The sequence below is a fragment of the Taurulus bubalis genome, assembly GCF_910589615.1.
Source record: "Taurulus bubalis genome assembly, chromosome: 16".
Lineage (NCBI taxonomy): Eukaryota > Metazoa > Chordata > Actinopteri > Perciformes > Cottidae > Taurulus > Taurulus bubalis.
In genome coordinates this window covers 17,292,743-17,311,288 of record NC_136604.1, presented here as the reverse complement: position 1 = coordinate 17,311,288, position 18,546 = coordinate 17,292,743, and the positions used below count along the sequence as shown (strand labels likewise).

The 18,546-nt window shown below is 42.4% G+C and overlaps 1 protein-coding gene across 1 annotated transcript in view; it reads left to right on the top strand.

The window, feature by feature from the left end:
- ptprua (protein tyrosine phosphatase receptor type Ua) overlaps positions 1 to 18,546 on the top strand; it is a gene marked incomplete at both ends in the record, with an annotated part of 160,417 nt that overhangs the window by 141,144 nt on the left and 727 nt on the right. Inside the window, 10 exons of the mRNA XM_079232223.1 lie at positions 568 to 604; positions 4,098 to 4,195; positions 5,122 to 5,238; positions 5,400 to 5,554; positions 7,232 to 7,367; positions 8,426 to 8,575; positions 10,506 to 10,820; positions 14,015 to 14,140; positions 16,524 to 16,675; positions 17,718 to 17,853. Of these exons, the coding sequence (XP_079088349.1) occupies positions 568 to 604; positions 4,098 to 4,195; positions 5,122 to 5,238; positions 5,400 to 5,554; positions 7,232 to 7,367; positions 8,426 to 8,575; positions 10,506 to 10,820; positions 14,015 to 14,140; positions 16,524 to 16,675; positions 17,718 to 17,853 (1,422 nt within the window). The remainder of the gene's footprint in view (positions 1 to 567; positions 605 to 4,097; positions 4,196 to 5,121; positions 5,239 to 5,399; positions 5,555 to 7,231; positions 7,368 to 8,425; positions 8,576 to 10,505; positions 10,821 to 14,014; positions 14,141 to 16,523; positions 16,676 to 17,717; positions 17,854 to 18,546) is intronic.

Below are 18,546 nucleotides of genomic sequence, written 5' to 3'. Positions count from 1 at the left end.
GAGAGGAGACAGCCAGATCAGTCAGTGTCACTAAGGTAGAATTACTCCCAGAGCCGCAGATCCCTCACTTGTCAATCTACCTTTGATCAGCAGTCCTGGCTGCATGCAAAGCAGCGCACACCAGACCGCCTTGGAAACATAGCTCCCTCACTCTGCATGTAATGACCTGGCTCACAGACAGACAGACAAAACTGGAATTAATACCCATCTCTCTCTCTCTCTGCATTATAATTCAAGTGTTATCCTCCACCCCAAACTCGGAGCCTAAACAGTGAAAAGAATTTTGGCCGATCAAATGTGCTCATGTATTTTTAAGCAGAGCGTCACCGGCCGACAAAAAGCAGAGCAGAAATTATAGCAGAGCGCCGACATCAAAACCCAGTGCTGAGATGAATAAGAGATGGCATGTAGCTGAAAATGGAGAAAGAGAATGGATGGGAGGGGTGAAAGGAAAGTTAGAGGTCCCTGAGTCTCACTTCATCATATGATCTTGTACTTATTAACTCTCCCATCTCTTTTTCTTTCTCATCTCCACCATCTCCCCCGCTCTCTCTGTCTATCACACAGGGTTACCAGCGATCAAATCACTTCATCGCCACACAAGGTGAGTGTAAAATACCCAGCAGTCGTGTTTGAGTGCTAATGTTTGTGTTTGTTTGTGTGGCGTTCTTTACACAGCAGCCCAGCTGACAATATTGAAATGACTTCACTGAATTATGAATGTGTAAACAGCAAGGAGCCCATGTTGCCTCATGCTCGCATCCGGATTTCCACCATAAAGCATCACTTTCTTCCTCCTGTGAGAAGCACTCCCATAACAATCAACTGTAACTGTCAGTCAATCTGCACTGTAACACTACTGACTGTCGCTCTCTGTGAAGCTCTGCTGGTGCGTCTCTCCTCCCCACCATCTGCATGTGCGGTGCACCATCTCTCCGATGTCATTTTCATACACTATATAAGCTATATTCCCCAAGCAACGCATGCACGCACACAGCGAGAGAGAGATAGAGAGAAAGAGGGGGGGAGAGGGAGAGAGAGAGAGCAAGAGATGCAGACAGAAAGAAGGAGCGAAAGAGAGAAAGAAGTTCTCTTTATTCTTCCCCAGCTCTGATCCTATTTATTCAGTGAATATGTTTTTCACTTCGTAATCCCCCTCTGATTTCTTTCCATCTTTCACTTTGGTCTCAGCTCTACCGCTTCACAAAAGCAACCTCAGAAAATCTCTCTCTCTCTCTCATATTTTGCTCACAAAGTTGTTCCGCATACAAGAGATGCACCCTTGTAGAGGTGGAGTGCCACCGTCTGCAATTCAAGTAGGAGCATTGGATGACATATTACTCAGAGTTTCTTTTATTCATTACATAGAATACATCTCATCATTTTGATTAAAAAAAAACAAGTAAATAACTAAACAAAAATACTGCACAAAAAACTGTTTTCAGTATGTTTCATTTCATTCTATGATGAAAAATTACAAAACGTAACCAACAGACGAATATTCAATACACAGAGACTGGAACACAGAAAGTTATTATCATGATTTTTTTCCATGCTGTCAAAGTTCATGACAAAAATAGACCCTGCCGTTAACTACTGTATGCTACTCCACAGAGTTAATTGCCACACTTACTGCAAGCATATTACATAATGTAGTTAAGTGAATTAATTGAACGACTTCCCTCAGGGCGGATCGTCTGTGTCGGGATGTACAGTTTTACGTATAGTTCACCCTCATTTTGGAAGCCGTTAAAGCCCAACACAAACACTGTAGTTATGCACGTGAAACAGAAAAAATAAGTAAAAAAAAAACGTAACACTGCAATCGTTAGCAGCTAAATGTATTTGTTCTGAGAGATGGACGACTGAAAAACGTCCCCTGTGTGGACATGCCGTCACGCTTCGGATGCTTAGAAGCAACCCAATGCTTCTGTTAAGTGCTAACTAAACTCAATACTGAGCCTGAACGCACCCTGAGTAAACACTGCCCTGAAGCAGGAAATGTGCACATTGATTGAGACCGTATTTCTCCAGCGGCATTTTTAATCCCACAAAGGGCTGGTAGTTGGTGACTGTAGCTGGCAAAGAGAGCAAATATTCTCCGCTGTCCTTACCTAATTTTATCGTCCCGCTTTTGTCCACTAACGTATCAGATTCCATGTGAATACACCTTTAGTCGACTAAGAATTTATTTGGCCCTACAAAGTACAGTGTGTTATAGGTGCCAGAATCATTGCAATTCATTACCTTCAACCTCATTCACTCCACGTACACTGGCATACACACACAGCGGCCACCATCCAGTGCATACCAACATCAAAAAGCTGTCACTTGCCCCTCACACTCCTGTCACCGCAGGTGGAGGTTGATTTGTTGTATTTTAGATGAGTCTTAAGGCAGCTGCGCTCGTGCAGCAGGCAGCAGGTGCTCTGGGCCAAGTCTCTATTATGTCCAGAGATGAGGAAGAGGGAAGAGGTTGGTGAGGGGGAGGGAGGACGAAGAGGAGAAATGCCAAGCTCACTCAAAGCTCAGAGTCCAAAGCGGCGGCGTGTTGTGCTATGCATACAGATTCACCCAGCCACTGGGATCACACATCATCTGCCTCTCTGCTGACTGGCCCTGCCCGCTGGCGATGCATTAGTGGGCTTCTCCTGCTGCTGCTGCTGCTGCTGCTGAAAAATTAACATCTGATATCACTAATACACGTAGAAACCAACACAGTGATTGCTGACAAGGAAGGGCGCTGTGAATAACCCCGTGAAGAGGAGGGAAAACAGCGGTTAAAGTAGCTGCCCACATGTTCATATTAAAACGTACACTGGCTGGCGTCGGATCAAATGGGGTCAACTACAGTAAAGACTGGTATCTGGCTCTTATGAAAGGAAGCACATGTTGTTTTTTATTTAACAGGCTTGTCAGGTTGTTTCTCCTCCTTCTCCGATTGTATTTCTTGGCCCTCGCAGGTCTTTTCCCTGGAGCATGTAGTCAAGTGGATACCTTTTGATTGATCTTGTTAAGAAAAAGCTGTGAAAAACCAAGCACTACTCGTGTTTGTCGATCTGTGGAGACAGAAAGCCTCTACAGGACTTCATTTTGGATTTAATTTAAGGATAATTATTTTCATTATTTTTACTTCCTGCAAAGCCATTCAACGGCTTCAGCCCTTTCCAAATATATCTTAACTAGCATCCAATGTTTCTATCAGATCACTCAGATTCTCAAACTTCCCTACTGGCAACCTGTTTACTCAAGAGTTGGCTTTAAAGGATAAGGTTTTACTTATTTATTGTCAGAAAATCCTATGAAAGAAAATTTTATTTAGTTATATCAGAACGGGAGAGTATTTCTTCATTGAAAGAAGAGCAAAGAACAACACTGAAGGCTTTTCTCAATGGAACATATTTTTCCCCTCTTTATTTTTTATTTTTTTACTCAATTGAGAGGTGGTTCATCCGATCCATCTGTTTTATTTATATATATATATATATATATATATATATATATATATATACACACAGCTGAGATGTACTATTCTCCCAGCATATATAAAGGATTATAAGGTGCAGTCACCCAGGTCAGTTACAGGATAATATTCCTATTAAACAAAGTGCGTGGGTAATATGAATAGACATCTTGCTCACTAAAAACGGCGTAGTGTGTTTGGCACAGGAGGCCGTATGAGGGAGGACCCTGTGATATTATCAACGCCAGAGTGTAATTAAATCAATGAAAGTGTCATCTTCTCCAGGGGGCTGTGATTTGTGTCTGCCACTGGTACCCAGGAGAGGCAATGCAGGCGCTTGTTTGCACAATAGCTGAGGATTTGTGGGTGTATTGAAATGACATTTCTCTGTAGTATTAGAAGAACACAGAGCGGGCAATAGTTCACGAATGACACATTGTTACTCTATTTCCTGGCACGGAATACACAGCGCCTCCACATTGATGGTTATTGCTGCTATTTTCTCTGACTTATGGCTCATCCCTCCGCCCTCTTTATCCTCCTCTCTTTCGCTTCCTCCGCCTTGTCTCCTCGCTTCTTTTCCCCCCTCCCACTTCTATACCTGCACCTCTCATGTATATCTCCTCCTCTGCAGGTCCCAAGCAGGAGATGATCTACGACTTCTGGCGGATGGTTTGGCAGGAGAACTGCTTCAGTATTGTCATGATCACCAAGCTGGTGGAAGTGGGCAGGGTGAGTGTCCCTTCCCTTTTGTCCTGTGACCTCTCCAGCCACCTGTGAAGATGGATGGAGGGGATATATTCATGGAGCTCGCGATAGATCAGAAGAGCTGCTGCTGCTCTGTGTTGTGGGAGGAAATGGCTGCAGCTGTCCGGTCATGAGTGATCACCTTTTGCTTTTGTGGCTGAGCTCCAAGGTCACGGCTTTGATGTATATGAAGCAACATTGTGGGCTCTGTTCTATTAAATATTCATGTCGGTGGTGAATACAGTAGGCTACTGTTAAAGTAGTACAAATATATATGACAAAGTGCATGAGATGTTTTGCTTTCACTTAGCAAACCATTCGTTTGAGGGTTGCACCAGCTGTTTGAAAAGCATACATTTATCTGTACAGTCTTTCCTAAGTGTAAATAACAAGTGATTTACCATCACCATTACCCTTAGCGTTAGAGGTGTCTTAGCTAACACAGATTTTAGTGATGTGTATATTGGTTGCTTAGAAATGCCTTCTTCTGGCTTTGTAGGTGAGAAAAAAATAATAAAAACACAAGTTCCACAGCCTGGAGTAGTAGAAAATGTTGGCGCCACAAAGCACACGGCATCGACTGAAATATGAAATTCAACCCATTCACTTAAAACTTAAAAGTGCAGGTTTCCAAGAAAATAACAGCAAGTTATATCTCCAAGAGTGGCGAATGCCTCAAAATCAGATATAAAAAAATGTCTTTTTATGTGTCAAATCTGATGGTGGAGATGATTGGAACAACTGTGGTTAAGTCCAAATATTTAGCAAAGGTCCCAACCGGATTAGAGCGTTGCAATTGTCCTGCTTGTTGAGATCTCAGTGTTTGGCGGTATGGATGTTTGTTGAGGAGATAAAGCGGCCGTGTATGTCCGTGAACCTCTCTGAACTTTAGCTTTTTGTTGTTCACCCAGATGAAGTGCTGCAAGTATTGGCCTGATGACACTGAGCTCTATGGTGACATTAAGATAACGCTACTGAAGACAGAAACACTGGCAGAGTACACTGTGCGCACCTTCGCCATGGAAAGGGTAAGTCATGCTCTCACTCTCTGTGTAGCCTCTGAGTCCCATACTAACACATTTCTCATCCCGCTTCAAGTTCGTTTACATGGTTTCTTTGTGAACTCTCTATCTAAATATTCCCCTTCTGCTAAAAGCGTCTCATTCGATTTGCCTGATGTTTCTTCTAGAGAGGTTACCCTGCCAAACATGAGGTGTGCCAGTTCCACTTCACCTCCTGGCCGGAGCACGGGGTGCCGTACCACGCCACCGGACTGCTGGCTTTCCTGCGCCGGGTCAAGGCCTCAACACCTCCTGACGGAGGGCCCGTGGTGGTCCACTGCAGGTAACGCCCCCCTGACCCTCCAGACCCCTCTAGCAGGGGTCTGGGCTTCAAATAACTCCAGGTGCAGGTGTTATTCTACTCTTAAATCATGTATTTGCTCTGTTTATTCCTACTTCAGTTTAGGTTTACCTGCATTTTCCAAAATAACTTCCATCCTCTTGGCGGCGTGTACGTGTAGGCGGAGAGCACAAAAGTGATAAAAACAAATCCCCAAAATGGAAGAAAAAGGACAGGATGTTGTGTTTCAAACATAAGCAGCAAGATATTCTTAAAGACGTAGGCAGTTGGACTGTTGACAGTCAAAGATAATGCCCGCCTTTTTTTAAGTGAAGGATTTATCGTTCTCTGTAGGATATTGCCTTACACTTGTTAATATGTGCATTTTAAGGTTTTTTACATAAAAAAACACCAGAAAAATGGAAAGATAAAGACATGTTATTTGCTTGTTAGAGGTGTAAAATGTGCCCTCGAGGAGACGCATTGAACTGTAATGGAAATGTTCTGATAGGCCTTGACAGAATACAGCCTCTGTTTCTTCTATTGTAGACAAAGTACACACACTGCCAGTCACTGGTACAAGCCTCTACACCAGAAAGCCCACAAAGCAAAATAAGGAATACAAAATAGTGGTGAAATCAACCTCAATGTCCCTGGTCCTCGATCTATGTCACCCTTTTTCTCCGTCACTATAGGATCTGATCAATTCATGGTGATTTCCCGCCTGTTTTGGTTCGGATCATTTAGTACGCTGTGCTTTGGCTGCTGTGAAAAGCTACAAATCCAACAAAAACAATCTGACCGTTTGTATGAAGTGCATTTATACAACGATGTTGAGGCCATTGCTTGTATAATGTGACATGGATGCTTGGTTTCCATGAAGTCTGTTTGACGACACTTTGCAGCACTGTTTGTATTCATTCAATCACATAAGTGCGTGCGATTGATTTGCGGTCTAATATTGCTCTTATTAAAGTGCAACACGTACTCAGTCATCGGGATTTGACGTCGTGGTGCTGATGATACAGGATGACAGTCAAAATGTACCTGTCGCTCTGCATGATGTCTTACAGCTCTTTGGTTAACCGCACCAGTACTAAAGAGGGAAGAATTTGACACTTTTTTTACTTCTTGGTCCCGACCAAATAAACCCAAACTTCATGTGTGACAGCTCCCTAATTCAATTCAAACGAAAGACTAGCAAGAAAAAAAGCAGGAGTTAAACACAAATGGATCTTGAAATACTGTGATGCCACTTTGGATTGCTTGAAATTGTTTCTACAAAACCAGACAATGCATCAGGTTTACCAACTTATCAGCTGGTTTAGACCAAAGTAGATGAACCATAGGTTTAAAAACAGACAGACACACCTGTTACGCTTGTCTCAGTGTCTGAGTTGGATTGACTGCTTTCATCCAGCCCAAATTAACCAAAGTGACTTCTATTGAATTGAAACAAACAGGTTGTGAATGAAAACGACCTTAGCACTCTTCAATTAAAAGTTTTTTTTATCGAGTATTTCCATATGCCAGATCCTAATGGTCACTGTATTTGCTTTGTTTTTGCCACAACAAAGACCCTCAGTATCTCAATCATTATTAAAGGCTCCCTGCTGAGACTTTTCCATGTCAGTGGTAAATTCAAGCCGGTTGATCCTTCTCCTCTCTCCCCGGCACCAGTATGGGGGCGGGCAGGACCGGCTGCTACATTGTGCTGGATGTCATGCTGGATATGGCCGAGTGTGAAGGAGTGGTGGACATCTACAACTGCGTCAAGACTCTCTGCTCCCGGCGCATCAACATGATCCAGACTGAAGTGAGTGGGAGGGCAGGGAGGTGATAGGAGCGGCTGACACTGTTCACCAGGAGCTCACGGGTTTAATCCCACATGTCCCATCGCTGTTGCTTAGTGTTATAAGCGTTTGCAGTGGAATAGTTTCAGGCCGGAACAGCCTATAAAGCAGCATTCCTACAACCATTGGCAGTGATGGAGGAAGTATGTCTTCACACAATGTAAACATACTCCATTTCTAAGTTTATAAGTTAGACTTAAAAAATAACGGTGCAAATATTAACAGCAAAAGTACTCATGCTGCGTCGTGATTTTTGTTTATCGTGATACTTCTTAAGGACAAGTATGAACTCGTATAAGATAGTCGCCTTGATTGTATTTTTAAACATACAATTGTTTAGAATAGTTACTCTATCCAAAGAGTACTGAGTTTGAACTCACAGTCTTCAAATAAACAAACCAGAACAAAAGACAGTAATTAGTGGAGTAAATACAACTATTTAAAGTTGGAAAATATTTTTCACACTTTTTTCTTCTTGACAAGTCTGGAAGTGGAGACAGTACACTAAATAAAAAAACGTAAAAGAAAAAAAATGCATTCATCCCCCTTTTTAATTGAATCGTTTCACCTTTCAGCAAGAACTCGTCTACCAGCTGAACACATATTTCTGTAATTAAAAACAATAAATAAGTTGGAATAGGGACAGATTTATGCCTGTAATATTTTATGTTTCCTCGGCGCTCTGATCTTTTTTTTTCGCTTGGTTGGATGTCAAAACAAATGTCCTGTTTTCCTCGTTAATTGCACAGCTCATGACGATGTTTAACTATTGTGTGTGGGCAGTGGTGTTGCTCCTCTGATATGTGTTTTCTGCACTTTTTACCCCATTTATTGACACATTTCTGCACTGGAACAATGCCAAAGAGTGGGCATAGCGACTATTACAACATTCACAGCAGTAATTAAATTCAGCATTGTTCATCACAAGTGGGCAATTAACAGGAGGCTCATAAGAGCAGTGGGGGTTTTTGTGTGACTTTGTACGTTAATGAATGTTTTCCCCCCTCTGTCTGTCTCTCAGGAGCAGTATGTGTTCATCCACGATGCCATTCTGGAGGCCTGTCTGTGTGGAGAGACCGGCATCCCGGTGAATGAGTTCGCCCTGACCTATAAGGAGATGTTAAAGGTTGACTCTCAGAGCAACACCTCGCAGCTCAGAGAGGAGTTTCAGGTAATGCACAGAAACACATAACATGTATTTAGGTCTGCATTCCTGTCAATATGATCCCCGTTTCCAGTACGCTGATCCTATCTATCTAATAAAAAAGCGGGAAAATAAATCTTGTGCTTTCAATTGATCTCCTTAGTGTGCCTTACTAAATCACCACGTATAACAGGTTGCACTACCCAAAGTTACAGCACCATCATTGCAGCATCTTGGTGATGTTTTGAAAATCAAAGAATACATGTATTAATCAGAGCAGTCGCGTAAGAACGTAGCACGATCAGAGGGCTATTTTGAGTTTATGAACGATTCTCTAAAATTAGCTCGGGGAGGCACATGGAAACACATAGTTGTCTCTCTCTCTCTCTCGTTTGCTGTCCCTCATCTTCCCTTAAATCTGGGGAATGATAAAGTGGGGAAAATGGAATTACGGCAGGAAGTTATATTTACAACCACGAAAAGCAAGCAGGCTAAGAAACCGTGTCCGTCGCACGGTCTCAGCTTTCACACAAAAACGAGTTGCCAGTTCAGTCGGTACGGCAAGCTGAAAGTACAATTTTGATGTCGCCATACATGCAGAATATGTGACTGCTCTGATCTGAACAGGCTGCCGTATCTCACCACTGCTCGCTAGAAAGGTAGAGAAATGATACCCAGGCCCATTGAAACTGAATAACAAGCCAGTCTCACCACAGTTGGCTGCCGGGTCGGTCGTAAACCGGGTTGTTAGTAAGAAGAATGGCACCATCGATGCTTATGGTGTAGGTTTTTATTCAAGGTTCAGGTTCAGATTTCCCATCTGCCTTTTAAAGGAATACAGTAATAATACTCCACCATGCAAATGATATTTGGCATTTGAACGAAACAGTTCAGACTTAAATGTGCTCTACTCAGCTCTTACTACTGTGGGCTGTGAATCTCACTGTGCTGGAGCCTCACAAATAGATAACAAATAATGAAATGTACCAGACCTCTCTCTGGCTCTGTTATATTATCTGCACAAGCTTTACCTTGATTCATTATTATTTTATATTATTTTTTTTCCGATTCAGTGTGTGTCCTCCTCACTAGAGCTTTTACATTTGCCCTTCTAAACACAGTTTGTCTTGCAATGCAGGTCTTTAGTGAGAAACATGCTCGGCGTGTTAAAAAGAAATGAATAGTCAGCATGAGAGTGATAGCCACCAAGGCTGCTTTTCTAATCAGTATACATTAAGCATAAAGAAAGCCTTTTGCTCAGCAGAAAAGTTTTAGATTGCAACTAAGAAGGTGTATTTGTCTTTTATGTAATAGTATTGCCTTGTCCAGTTAATACCAGTTATAATGATGTTATTGATTGGTGACCTTTGGACAGGATAATTTGAATATTTCCTTTCCATATGCAGTACAATTACCCCGTCTCAGTACTGCGCATATGAGTTGTCCAATAAGACAGCCTCTTATAATTGGGACCTGTCGTCTAGATGCAATATTCCAGTTATGAGCTTGACTGTTCTATTAATTTTGTCTAAACCAAAGAGGAGTCATTCACAATATGAAGTAAGTTAGATAATCAGTTCATTTCCATTGCTTCATAATATGCTTATTCATAATGTGTAAGATTGTGCAAAATGTGTTTTTTATCCATTTAGCCTTGTGGGGGTTTTGACTGATAATTAATGTGTTTTCAAGTTTCCCAGAGATGATTGGAGATAGTTGTGCTTGTCAAGTATTGACAGTCAGGCTATATATTTCCGCCGCCTCCTTCTGTCTCTCTTTGATCCAATTTCTGTTCCGCTGCATCCGTCTCCTGTTATCGCAATCTTTATTCTTAGTCGTTAGCCGTTCATTTTTATCTCTGCATCTAGAATCTGAACACATTGTCAAACACACGCCGACCTTTTTTAATTATCTTCTCTGCTCTCTCTCATCCTCCCACTTCCTCCTCCTTCCTCAGACTCTGAACTCGGTGACCCCGCACCTGGACGTGGAGGAGTGCAGCATCTCTCTGATGCCGAGGAACCGCGAGAAGAACCGCAGCATGGACGTCCTGCCGCCGGACCGCTCCCTGGCCTTCCTCGTCACCGCCGAGGGAGAAAGCAGCAACTACATCAACGCGGCGCTCGCCGACAGCTTTCTCCGGCCCGCCGCCTTTGTTGTGACGCCGCACCCGCTGCCCAGCACCACCACCGACTTCTGGAGGCTCCTGTACGACTACGGCTGCACCTCGGTGGTGATGCTAAACCAGCTCAACCAATCCAACTCTGCCTGGGTAAGAGGAAGGAGGGACTGTTTAACCGGTCGGAGATGCATTTTTCATTTTAATATTAGCTTCTATCTTATCAGCGTCCCATTTGTAAAAGCCATGTGTGTGACAGCATCTGCATCACAGCTGAATTTTATTTGGATTTTGATAAGTTTAATGTCACCACAGTATACTATTAGAGTGTTTCCTAATGTTTTCTGGTAAATAACTCCATTTTTAGGGATACCAAATTCTCATGAATCATTATTTGGTTTTCAAAAGCATCATCATAGACAAATGTGAGATTCCAAGCCTTTTTTTCATTTATTCTCACTTCTTATTTATCCAACTTCTGCCACTGGAGCAGCTTTTTCCTTTGACTAATGTACTCCACCTATTACCTAAAGAAGATATGGGGAGTGTCGAGTGTCTGAGCCAAGTTCCCACCAGTTCCAAAACACTGTGAGGCAAGCAGTAAGCTGAACACCAGAGCATAGAGACAAAAAGCAATGTAAAACCCCAAAAAGCTGTCAGGCTGTCTCCTAAGTCCTGTCCACTTAGCCAGCAGTCTCACCTGCAAAGAGCAATTCCTCCTGCCTGAGGAATCAAAAACCCGGCCTTGTAAGTCTGGATTTTTTCCAAACTCAAGAGCTCTGCCATTGCTGTATCCCTGCTCCAACACTCAAAGCACCTCCACCTCAGTCTGACGTGGACCTTACTGAGCTTCATTCGCCAATGAGTGTGAAAAAAAGAAAAGAAAAAGATAAGCATTGGACACTGGAATAATCAGTCATTAATTAAGTTGAGTTAATTAAAAGCCAATTAAGATGAATGGTAGGACACTCACAGTCTGTTCTTATGATCCTGTGTAGCTGATAAATGATCATTATTAAGTCCTGCAGTGACGTCTCGTATGAGTAAAGATTTGCCCGTTTACGCCGCATTCACCTAATATGAGGTTCTGTATTAACATAAGACTTCCAAGGCCATATTCACAAAGGCGCTTATCTTACAGCCAGGAGTCCTCCTAAATGGCACTAAAGAGTTTCCTCTTAAGACCTTTTCACAAAGCTGCTGAGAGAGACTTTTAGTAAAGAACAAAGAGAACTCCTTTGCTAGGAGAAGGGGCCTAGTTGACCCATTTTCTATGGATGACATCATGTTTCATGAATGAACCCACTCGATATGTCTTTGACTGGAGGACAGGTGGCCGATCTGAGTGGGTGGATGTGAAATAAAACGTTACACTCACGTTGATACACAGGAGCATGAGGGGAAAATATATTAAAATTAGAGATAGACAGACGAGACATGCGGCATGTGATATGTTTCAGCAACGAATCTTCATGCTTTGCACTCTTCTTTATACTCTCATTATTACTTTCATTGATTTCATGAATTGTAACTTGTTCTTTTTCTTTATAATCTCATTATGACTTTTTTAAATGATTGTCCCTGTTACAACCATGCCCATGAAGCCCAGTGAATTTAATTAATTCCACCCATCAAAGTAAGCACCAAATGTACTTGATGTGAAACCAGCTATAATTGCATTTGGGGATTATTTAATGGGCATTTTTTTGAACTGTTAAACAAATTGGGGTCAAACTTAATGAATAGTTTTGACAGACAGCTGAGATTTCTGAAGTTCGGCAGCACTTGAAACCGTATTATCTCCAGGGTCCGAGTAGCAAACTGGCTTCTCTGGTGTTATTGGATTTGTTTTTCCCACTTGTTGGTGAGCCGATTGAATAAGTTATTAAAAGTGTCTTATCATTGTATATTTATAAAATACTGACGCGATGAGACACATTAATCTTGTACAAGTGTTTTGACAATGTAAGGAGGAGTGTTGTAGCACAAGTTATTTTACTAGCAGCAATTAACTATTTAATAACATGTCATATTTATATAAGGCATTATGACATTGATCCAACATGTCATCCTCAACATGTTTTCTACTCCCTTGATTGAGGAAACCCGACTATAAAAGTAAAATACTATTTGATATAATAATAATAATGATGATCTGCACTATTAGTGTTTAGTTTCATAATATGTCAGAAAAATAGTAAATTATGCCAGTGCCATTTTCTTTTTTGCTGAATTTCTTCTGCACTACTTATGAACTTATTTGATTTTAAATTCATAGTTACATGATTTTTTGATATTACCGTTTCCTGTGCAGTGCCGTCATGTCGGCCTTTTCGCCAGATAAGAAGTGAAAGTGAGGACGGGTCGTCGCGTGTCTGGCCTTTTTGAAGCTGGTGCCCTGCCGCAGAGCTTCACTCCAGCATTCGGGCTCGTCCATTTCATTTACACGGGCTGTCATGGCTTTAACACGTTCTTATCATTTCCCCACATGTTTGCTCATGCGTGGGTTTCTTCCGCCGTCTCTCTATCGCCGCTCTGTCACCGTGTCATGTTGGATTCCTGCTCAGCGTTTCCACCATGCCTGTCAGCTGCAACCTGTCCCTCTTCCTCTGTCACTCTTTTCTTCTCCTCCCTGCCCTGTCTCTCACTGCCAGTGGATTAACAGTACACACACACACACACACACACACACACACACACTCTCAGTTTGCCCTCCTGAGTTGGAGCTGCCTGTCTCCTGTCTCAATGTATAAATATTTATCTCCCTTCCTGCCCAATGTCACCTGTTAGTACCCTCATGTCATTGTGAAATGCCGTTATCACTTCCTACTCCAGGGGTCCCCTCAACCCCAAAGTCTCTGCAGAACTCGTCAGCGTGTCAACACAGCTCCCCTGGGTGTGTTTTTCCTCCACCATTGGTGGTGGGTGGGGGTGGGGGCATCGTTGAAGCAGCGGTGATGGGAGACCTTGGCTTTCGCGTGAGCCAACCTCTCGGCTAACTTCCTGTTTATCTCTCCCAGGCATAGCCAAGGTCTCCTTCTCCATTAATTTCTAATGTGCTAATGGTAATGATTTCGACTCATGAATAATTCAAGCGAGGTGAAACGCGGCTTATGTGAAGGATTGTTCCTGGCGACGAGCGGGTTTTTTTTTTTTTTTTTTTGCTCATTTAATTTACGGTTGCTATTTGTAGATAATCATTGTCATTTAGGCTAATTGTCTCTGCCGTCAATACTCAGGTGTCTTGTTACTGGGGCTCGCCATCACTGGCTGCTGACATAATGATTTGTACAGCCTCAAGCAAGTGTGGGATAATGACCAGTTACCTCCTCTCCTCTCCTCCTCAGCCTTGTCTGCAGTATTGGCCTGAGCCGGGGTTGCAGCAGTTTGGGCCAATGACGGTGGAGCTTCTGTCCAGGACAGCCGACGATGACGTAATCATCCGTCTCTTCCGGGTTCAGAACATCACTCGGGTAGGTGGATCCACAACAAGATGACCCGATTGGTGTATTTAATTATATCTTCTAAATCAGGAGCTACATTTTTGCAATCCCAAAAAATAAGATGGTAAAAGGTGTGAACACAATTAGATGTATAATGTGCGAATAAGTCGGCTGTGTTACCAGTTGACTGGCAGTTGACCGAGAAAAATATTGGTTCAAGATTGGCATCTGATCATTTCACTCATTAGGACAGTCTCGTTTTGTGATAATCGCAACTGCCAAAACACAGCTAACATCATGCGGACACTAAACATACAGGCAGCCATGTTTAATTATAACTACAAGGACGAGATATTGGGAATTTCAGTTGTCTACAATATGTCCCACATGGCAAAATGAATTGTGTGAACAGACCAGTGCCAATGCCACTATATTCAGAACATGCAACAGTATTGATAATACAATTGATTTAGTTAAATAAGCAGGTTTTATAAATCGATGTTGATGCTCCAATGTTTTTAAAAGCTTGGCATTCTTACATTGTGGCTTTTTCACACTTACAGTGTATCTCACGGCGCGGTAAATATAACATAACGCTGCCGTGTTTAGCTCAACGTTTGCAGTATTTTCTTGACTGAACTCAACCGAGCTCTTGATGACAGCAGTGCACGCTGAACATACGTCACAAGTTTTCAAAGTTTTCCTTTTGAAACCTGTTTATTTTCTCCAACGTCCACCCTATTTCCCTTTTAATTAATTTAATGAAAACATGTCGTTGCCTTTATTTTGCTGTCTTCACAGCACAAACAAGTGTCCACTCTGAATCACTTTAAGTTGCCTTGATGTGTCAGTTTGATAGTTAATGGCAGAATCGATGTTTTAAATGTTACATTTTCTTATCAAACTAAATGTTTCTGCTTTAATGATGGATACGGGCAAAAAAACACCTGCTCAAGTGTTGCCTCAGCCGAGACCTCAACTTCTGCATTGCTGTAGGAGGCATTTCACGGCACTGAATCAATGCATTTACTTTTAAGAGGGTTAATGAAGCCTGATGCTTATATAATGATTCAGCATGGTGACCTCGCTCTCAGCTGGTGTTTGTTGTTCCCACTGGTCGGAATGATTTGCAGCATAATAATCATACTCTCAGAAAAGCAACTGTATCAACAGTATGGTGATGTTATTAGCCACATATAGTCCCATTACTTGTTTAATAAGCAGATTAAATCCTGCATAAGCAATTATGTGATATTGAAACAAACAGAACTTCTATTATGAAACTTCATTATACAATTACTCAAGTGAGTTTCTTGATTTTTAACCATATTCAGTATGCTTTTTTGTGTGTGTTGCTGAATGTGTTGGTGGGTTGTGAGTCTATGTGTGTGAACCAAGGTCTGGGTGTTGTCTGAGTCATTTAGCTTAGCTCCAGTTCCCATCCTTTGACCTCAGTAGGTGCCCAGCAGTCTCCTGTAGATGCTTCATGCAGCCAGTTGAGCAGGCGTGTCCTTGTCGTGAAGCTCCCTTTAGTTGACGAACCCTCCTCTTGAAGCCACCTTACCCGACCCTTTAGTCTGCCTAAACCTCCCCCATCACCTTTCCACTCCTACCCCGCCCCTGAAATATCTTCATGTCAGAAACTGTTCCCACGTGGCTCTCTGCAGGATCTCGAGGAGACAGACCCCACAACGCGAGACACCGATAGCCTCTGTCCCAAGAAGGTACTCCACTAACTGTCCGGTTGATACAGCAAGAAGGTGCTGCGTGTAGTGCGCTTGCCAAGCAATAATGTCCTGTGATAACTGGGTGTATTTAGCGTAAAAAAAAGGACACCATTGTTGAGATGATTAATAGCACCAGTGGTATTGTTGATGCTTGTGTGGCATCAAATTAAAGGTACCCTGTGGATTTTGTGATCACGAGTAGTGCTTGTCGATCAGTTTTTTGTTTTGTATCTTGTGTGTATGTACCAGGACACACATGTATGCTGTTCTGTGCTCAGGAACCAAGTAACATACCAACAAAGAAGACTGCTAGCTGTAAACGTGTCCGTAAACAATGCAGGAAAGAGTAGAATGGAGGCATTCAGCATTCAGCTACAGTCATTGATTGATGGTATGGCCTTGGTTTACATTAATTTCAATAATGTCTCACTTTAACGTGGTAGGTTACAGCACACTGCGACGTTAACAGCCAATTAGAAGTGAAGAACTGGAGCTTAGGGGAATTCGAGCCGGTTTTGAAGTGTTGACAGAATCCCCTCCGGTGGAAAACCAGAGAGACGTTTGAATGCGTTTGTAATGTGTTGAGCGTGTGCGTTGGGTTTAATGCATATATGATTGTCTTGTATTGGGAAAAAATAAAACTCTTTTCTTCTTCCCTCTCCAAAACTCGTACTCTATAGATTCAAGAAGGCCAGCTTGTGCTGCGTCACTTCCAGTTCCTGCGCTGGTCCCCGTACCGAGACGTGCCCGACTCCAAGAAGGCCTTCCTCAGCCTTTTGGCTCAGGTTCACAACTGGCAGATGGAGTGTGGAGAGGGACGCACCATCGTCCACTGCCTGTGAGTAATCTGACATACATCTGCACCACACATGTGTTTTTAGACTCCAGATACGGTCTAGGGTCATGTGACATTCAAAACTATTCAGGAATGTTATTCTTGTCTGAATGAAAATGCATGCAGAAACACAGCAGAGCTTTTCCTTTTGGTAACACAAACTGGACCTGTTGGAAAATTAAAACAATGTAACTCTTGCATTGGCTCAATTCAAGAACCGGACCGTTAAGTGTCTCCATTGAAGGCTGGATAAGATGTCACAAAGCATTCATATTATTCATATTAGCTACAGTAATGGTCACTCCCCTGCACATCCCTCCATTCCTCATATTTAAATAGACTTTATCATTACTCTTGTCACTTTCGCATCACACTTACATTCCGTGCACTTTATTTTAACTTTAATTTGATATCCTACTGTAGATTAAATTGTAAATATTCATACTCCCATTTATTGCACTCTGTTTATTGGTAAATGATTAAATGTTATGCACCTCCCACCAGGACAAATTCCTTGTATGTGAAAACACACATTACGCAATAAATGGTTCTGGTTCTGATTCTGAATTAAAGACTTGCCATTGTCACACTTAATGGTAATTTGTCCTTTTTTTTTTAGCGCGAGGTAATGAGACTTAGTAACTCTGAAAAAGTACAGCCACGCTCTGAGGGTTGGTGTCTTTACATTCGCCGCTTGAGTGCGGCTGCCTGGCTTCCATGAGATCGGTCCCTCATCCCCATGTCAGGGCCCCTTTGATCTCTGGAGGTCAGGCGGCGCGTTAGACGTCTCAAATCTGATTAAGTTCCCACTTCTGTATTTTAATGAGAACTTTACTCAGATATTCATCTTGAAAGTCTGCCGGTTGGCCTTTTTCTGACAGCATGCTTGATCTGTGCTCAGTCAAACTGTGACATTTCACTCCGTGCCGCCCCCTCTGAGGGGCTGTCTGGGCTGCTTTACCACATCTTTATTAGGTCACTCATGTCTTTATGCTTCTGTTCTGTGTGTTTGCGTCTGCGTCTTTGTTCCTTCTTTCTGGAACAGGAATGGCGGTGGGCGAAGCGGTACCTTCTGTGCCAGCACCATGATCCTGGAAATGATTCGTCACCACAGCATGGTGGACGTGTTCTTTGCTGCCAAAACGCTGCGCAACTCGAAGCCAAACATGGTGGAGACAATGGTGAGCAAGCAGGGATAATTATCTCTCTTTACAGCAACATATTATATCACACTGTGTTACTGCCTCAGTCAAGGACTTCAGGTAAACTGCTCTACACTTACTACCACCTGTGTATTTGTCTGCTAAATATGGTCTGCTAAATATGAAACTACGGCCAGGTAATGGTGAGTTGAGCCTATCACACAGACTGGAAGCAGGGGGAACAGCTTACAATCTACCAACAGGACCCCTTATTACCATATTGCATGATACATTTTTTGTAGATATTAAATAAACGAGATAAACACAACGGACTTTCTTAAGTATTGTCCTCACTCTCAGGTTGCCAGGAAACCAGTGGAGACTCCACAGAGAAAAAAAAATCACTCCTTTAAATAATAAAAAGGCATATTTATAATAATAATTAAACAGCTGGAACCCGGAGCTTTTAGCAGACATTGCTATTAATACACATGTTGTGCACTTGCATTTACTAGGATGGTTTATGCATGAGCTTTGTCCGGTAAAGTAGAAAGGTGCTATACAAATGCAGTTAATGTACCATTTAGGGGCTTTTCACATGTTGCATCTTTACCACGAACAACTCCATAGTTGTCAATGAAGACCTGCGGAACGCGGACTTAAAAGCGAGAGTGCCGCTACCGCTGCTAAGCAACTATTTTTGGGAGCGCGTCCGAGATGGGAAAATCACAA